A 6,939-nucleotide genomic window follows, 5' to 3' on the forward strand; every position below is an offset into this window, starting at 1 on the left:
AGCAAGCACGTTATGGTTGTTGACCATCTCCGCAATTTTTAGGAGTTGAGGGTTTAATTTTCCCTTTTTTCTGGTCTCTTGCTTTTGGCTTTTGCGGCGTGTTTTCGGGAATTTCTCGCTTTCAGTTCACACTGCGGAGCGTCTCTGCTTTTTCACCTATCTATTTGACTTTGTTTATAAGACTGCAACGTCTTTGTAGTTTGTTGGAAGCTAAGCTTTTGAATTGTTGAAAAATCAAGCTCTTCTGAATCCGATTGCGATTGCTCCCTGATTATCACCACCACCTCTTCTCTCTTGCACTTCTTTCAATATTAAATATCGACAAAATATATATTCATACTGCGTATTATTTAATAAAAAAAACTAATTAGCAAATTTACTATACTTATTAAAATTTTTATAATTTTTTTATTTTTAATCAATTAAAAGATTTTCGATATTTTATTTTTTTTCATTATTTTAACTAAAAAAAAGGAAAATCTTGAATATACTGTATGTAGAGTTAGTTCTTTAAGATTAATTAGGGTTATGGGAATTGGCATGGTCAAAAGCAGTGGATAATATTGAATTTCTTAGCATACTCGTTGAGTGCTCCCCATGGCCCCACAAAATTTAATCTTTTCATCTACTCACCATTATTACACTTGAGATTATAGCCAAAGTACCCATTTACATAATAATATACAATTTTTTTTCTTCTTTTTATAAAAAAAAAAAAGTAAAAAATCTATTATGTAATAGAATCTAATCACTGGATTCCCCTAGGAAAGTAGTGTCTGGATCGATTTGCTCAGTAATAAATATTGTTAGTTGTCTAAAATTATTGTTGATTTTTTAAATTATAATAATATATATAAATTGATTATTATAATTTTATTTTATTTTAATTTTTTAATATTTAATAAAATTTAATATTTTTAAAATTGATATAATTAAAAAGTTAATAAAAAATTATCTTTTTAATGTGTGAAAAATTAAAATAAATAAAAATTATAAATTATTCAAAGTTGATTTGGTATCAGAATTTTTAATTAAAATAAATTAATAAAATCGAATCAATTAAAAAATAATAATATATTATTTTTAATAATATAGAAAAATTAGATTATAATTAAAATTAAAATAATTCAATTAAATTTTAAAACGCTAACATAAAGTATAAAAAATGAAATTTTATTTAAAATCTCAACTAACTAAACTCACGTAAATCGAACTAAATCTAAATAGTTTAATTTAAATTGATTTATATTTAAAATCAATTTAAATTGATTTTGATAAAAACTAAAATTTTAATTTTTAATTAATTTATTTTAATCCGATTTTAAATCGAATCGATCGAATACTCTTTAAAAATAATTAATATTATAAAAAGATTAAGTCAAGTGAAAATAAATTTTGAAGAATTTAATTTAATTTTTTAAAATTTTTTAAGCTCAGACTAATTCGAGTATGGCTCATTTACTCGTTTAGGAAAATAAGTTAAGATAAACTGAGTTTTTATTAAACTAAATTCCAAACAGCTCACAAGCAATTCATTATAGAAATTTTAAGTTAATAATAAATTTAAAATTAAATAAATTTAATTAAACAATCATGAGTAAATTTGTAAATCTATTAAACAAATGAAATCATAAACCTTAAATAATTATATCACTAAGTTTAAGTTATAAAATAAACTTAAAAATTATAAAATACAAAATTTTTTTTGTTAAAGTAACTTAATTAAAAATTTTAAATTTTTTAAAAAGAGTTAAAATTTTATTTATTTACTTAATTACTATTTTTTATTAAATTACTAAAAGTTTTAAGTCTTTTTTAGTAAATAAAGGGAGCATTAAGGTAGATTACAGAATGGAGTCTGCACTGATTTCACTCTTATCATGTTAGAGCTACTCTTTCACACTATTAGATGAAAAATCTAAGATTTGGAGATCTAATATAAGAGTGCTTGTGGTAGAAACTAAGTTGTTTGCACATCTATTTGTCTCTCGATCTTTTAGGCCATCTCCATTAGGCATCATTTTTTACACTATTTTGATGTAAAATATTAAAATAGCACAATATTATTTTCTAACTTTCTTTATTATTTTTAACACCAAAAAGAATATTATTGGATTCGTATTTGACATTCCAGAATATTAAATATTTAATGTACTGTTGATAATTGTAGTTTAAATTAATATATATTGTTCAATTATAATATATGTGTCACTCTAACTTTTTTGTATAATATATTATAAATAAATTAATTTATCATAAATACTTTTTATAATTAAAAATATATTAATTTAAATTAAATTTTAATAATTATAAAAATATAAAATAAATTAAAAATATAATAAATTATGAAAATAAAAAAATTAGAGAAAATATATATAAATTTTGAATTATATATAAATTTTAAAAAAAATAAAAATAAAAATAAAAAAAATAAAATAGTGTTGCTATAATGTTATGCTATATTTATCGTCATACTGTAGTACAGCACTAAAATTCTATTAAATTTTGGTGCTATTTTATATAGCCATTTTCGGCACTAAATTGAAAATTAGCATAGCGTTCCAACGATCTTATTGCTGCTATCTTTTTACAATAAAACCTCCTAGGTATTCAAGAACATGTTGATTGCGTTCAGATTATAACTCTCCACTATCAACTGACGAAAGTTCCATTGGTGTGCGAATCTAACTCCTTCAAAAATAGCCATTAAATCAGCAATCAGAACCGATCATTTGAACTAAATAAGTCCATAGTCTAATCAAATCTTCTTTCAACATAAGGGTCACGCCCATCAACTGTAAGAGAATTATGGCCTAAATGGTCTACAATTCAGCAGCTACAATTTGAAAAATTCTGACAAGCAACACTGTTCATTCCAATTCCAGGCAAGGCAAAGTACAAAACCCTAAGCGTTACAATCCCTCCTAAGTTACAACCTTCGGCATATTAAAAAGAATTCATCTTTTGTTTAAGTATAATTATATATTTTTTACTTATGAAACTAAAATTAAATTTTATTTATATAATTATTTCATTAAAAAATTAAATATTCTCGACGAATATTTACTTAATTTATTTATCATTATCAGATCTTTAATTTCACTTAAAAAATATTTTAAAATCATTTATTCTAACACTAGTAGACAAACAACTCTCAAAAAGTTTACTTCTCAATAATCATCCTCACTGGTTTATTTGCAATAATAATTTTTGCAAGATCTAAAATGAGATGTCATCTCTCATCATATCTCAAAAATATTAACTATTTGTCAGACAAAATTAACTATTTGTCAGACAAAATTAGGTCAGTCATTAGAATTATCAATACCCAATATTCAAAAGAGTAAATTTTGAATTATATTATTCAAATTTGAATCAAACCCAGTTGTCATATAGTGTGTTTTTAATCAAATGTGTAATGGGTTAGAGCTGGAATTAATGAAAACGATAGAAAGATTGCCGCTTTATAATAAAAATTACAAGACTTTGCCAAAATGAGTTGATAAACCATAATTGTCAAATGGATATGTGTTTGTGTTCACACTTGGCTCACACATTCTTTGAAAAGCCAACTTGAGAAGACTTTGCTATTTCTTTGGTCCTTCCCTCTCTCTCTTCCTCCTATTATATGAAAGTCTCTTTCTTTTCTGCCCAATCCACAAAAATTTTGGTCCTTTTTCTCTTCCTCTGCTTCCCTCTTCACTCAAACAAATGAATGAATCCAACAACAGCAGGAAAAGGCAGAGGAAAAATATGAAAGAAAGCGATGATGGGGACACCAATTCATTTGAAGAAGACAGCAATAATACCTTTAGCAACCAGAAGAAGAAACAGTTGAAGGGTATAATCACATCATTGATGTTGCTGGACGAGCAAGAAAAGTGCGATGAAGAAGACCAAAACCGAGCCTCATGTGAAGAGAAGCAATTACTCGAAGCAAATTATAAGAAAAAGAGTAGAACAATGGTGGAATATTATTCCAATGTTCAAGATTATTATACAGAAATTGAAGAAACGGACCGAATGAAGCGCAAGAAATCACGGGCAATAGCTGGTGCTGCTGCTATTTCGGCCGCCGCTAATGGGCTTGCTAATAAGGGAACTGGCGATGCAAAGCAAGCGAGTGGAGGTCAACAAAGACGATTATGGGTAAAAAACAGGGATAAAGAATGGTGGGATGAATGCAATCGGCCAGATTATCCTGATGAGGAATTCAAGCAAGCTTTTAGAATGAGCAAGGCAACTTTTGATATGATATGCGATGAGTTACATTCATTTATTGCCAAAGAGGACACAACTTTGAGAAACGCCATTCCTGTAAAGCAAAGAGTTGCTGTCTGTATATGGAGATTAGCCACTGGTGAACCACTTAGACTTGTGTCTAAAAGGTTTGGTTTAGGTATTTCTACTTGCCATAAATTAGTTCTTGAAGTTTGTTCAGCTATTAGAAATGTTTTAATGCCAAAGTATTTGCAATGGCCTGATGATGATAGCTTGAAGAAGATAAAAAATGACTTCGAATCAATTTCTGGGATACCTAATGTTGTTGGATCTATGTATACTACTCATATTCCTATTATAGCTCCAAAGATTAGTGTAGCAGCTTATTTTAACAAGAGGCATACTGAGAGGAATCAAAAAACATCATACTCCATAACTGTTCAAGGTGTTGTTGATCCACAAGGGATCTTTACTGATGTATGTATTGGTTGGCCTGGCTCTATGCCTGATGATCAAGTGTTAGAGAAGTCTGCTTTGTATCAAAGGGCTAATGGAGGTCTTCTGAAGGATGTTTGGATTGTTGGGTCTTCAGGGTACCCTTTAATGGATTGGGTTTTGGTCCCTTACACACAGCAGCATTTGACATGGACTCAGCATGCTTTTAATGAGAAGATTGGGGAGATTCAAAAGGTTGCTAAGAATGCATTTACGAAATTGAAAGGGAGGTGGAGTTGTTTGCAGAAAAGAACAGAAGTGAAACTGCAAGACTTGCCGGTGGTTCTTGGGGCGTGCTGTGTGTTGCATAATATCTGTGAAATGCGTAATGACGAACTGGATCCGAAGCTGATGGTTGAGCTTGTTGATGATGAGATGTTGCCTGAGGTTGCCTTGAGATCAATAAACTCAATGAAAGCTAGGGATGCTATTGCTCATAATCTTTTGCATCACTGTCATGCTGGCACTGGTTTTCTATAATTCAGCAAGTTTCACTCATTTTCCCTTGATATTGGAATTCTTTTGCCTGTTGTTTGCTATACTATTTATTGTAGAATAACACCCTTGTCATTTATCATACTTTGTTGAAAGGGCTGTGTAAACAATGCGTGCCCCTGAAACAAATAGCTGATAGTAGACTTCATAGGTTTGAAACATACATACAGATCACGGTAACATCAAGAATCCTTACTCAGATTCAAAATAAAAGATGGATGAAGTTGATATTGTATTATTCTTTTAACATGACCTTATTGTTAGTGCAGATGTCAAATCTCATGAAAGTTTGTTCTCACTTTTTCTGTTTTCTTGTAATCTCTGTCTTAGTTATTAGTAAAGATTTGTGGAAGTGTAATTGGTTTGGTGATATTAGACTAGCCTCCATGGAAGTTACAATGTGCAATTGTATCTTGTTATAGTTAATTTCTAAGCAATTATATTCTTCATTCTACCTGAAATCTTTCAATTTACACGCTTGCAAAGATGCTTCTGTTCTTCAACTGTTTGTCACTGAATGAAGTTGCATAAATGACTCCGGTAAAATTCAAGTCATTCTCATCTCTCATTTATTGTGATTGCTGCAAACTAAGATGCTGGTTCTTATTCTGGATATTGATATTTTCTATACTCTTTTGTATTATGGAGTGGCCAGTTGATTCACTTTGAAGTCCTTGATGTGTATAATTTTGTCTCTCTGAGTTCATTGCAACAAGTTCCGGATTTTTAACATCCTCTTTCATTTACAAGATTATGCAACCTGTATTGGGGAATTAGGTGTAGCTAGCTTAATCTAACAGCTTCATTCTGATTTTCTGCCCATATATTTATTATTTTTCGTTTACCGATTTAAATCATGGATTACTGTGGAGTTTGTACTGCTTATTAAACTTTGTAAGGATCAATCTGTTTGTTTGTCCGAGTAGAGAGGATGCTTAATATATCACTTCCTGAGTTAATCTTAACTCCCTATCATCCCTTGGGTGGTTCAAAACTTTAAATGTCTCTATGATCTATCAGGTGTCTTGCCATAGTAGACACTAGACAGGTCATCATCAATTGTTCTCAGTTGTCTTGCCCATTATATTGGAATATGTTATGTATATTCAGTTTAAGAGATTCAGAGGGTTCTTTGTGTTATTACTATATAAAGAGAGATTCTAAGTTGTAGATGGTATTAATATATGCCATAGGCCATATAACCATAGCAATAGGAAGACTTATTCTGTTATATTTTAATTTTGAGAAGTGCAAAAGATGATGATGGATTCAGTGGAAGAGAAAAGTTTTGTATTGTTTATTAGTAGCTGATATAGTCTACTACAGGAAAGTCATTAAGAGATGTTCATGTAATTGATTGGGTTGCTTGGTGGTTGGAATTGTTCTCTTTTTTTAATGTCTATAGATAAAGGTTTGGGTAGCTTTCTCTGCTTTTTCTTCAATGCTCCATATGCATCTTCAAAGATAATGTCTGGAATAAATAAATAAATAATGACTTGAATTAGAGAGAGAAAAGGCCTAATTCCAAAAGGCACTTAGGATGCAATCTTAAAACAATCGAGTATATTTGTCTGAATAATTACAAACCAATTAATCTTATCCTTCTCTAGATCAAGTGGTTATTGTTGTCTTGCCTATGATTGGATTTTTAGTAGTTATTTCAATGAATCACAACATTAAGGACTCTTCACACCAAGAAAGACTAATTGAATCTCTGCAATATAAAAC

General features: G+C 29.5%; 1 protein-coding gene across 1 annotated transcript; it reads left to right on the forward strand.

Moving 5' to 3' along the window:
- The first annotated feature begins 3,540 nt into the window (after nucleotides 1-3,540).
- LOC110612207 (protein ALP1-like) lies at nucleotides 3,541-5,667 on the forward strand. The gene has a single exon (XM_021752918.2). The coding sequence runs from the start codon at nucleotides 3,712-3,714 to the stop codon at nucleotides 5,194-5,196; it is 1,485 nt and encodes a 494-aa protein (XP_021608610.1). The 5' UTR covers nucleotides 3,541-3,711; the 3' UTR covers nucleotides 5,197-5,667.
- The last annotated feature ends 1,272 nt before the right edge of the window (nucleotides 5,668-6,939 follow it).

This window comes from Manihot esculenta, chromosome 3, assembly GCF_001659605.2.
Source record: "Manihot esculenta cultivar AM560-2 chromosome 3, M.esculenta_v8, whole genome shotgun sequence".
In the NCBI taxonomy this organism is placed as follows: domain Eukaryota; kingdom Viridiplantae; phylum Streptophyta; class Magnoliopsida; order Malpighiales; family Euphorbiaceae; genus Manihot; species Manihot esculenta.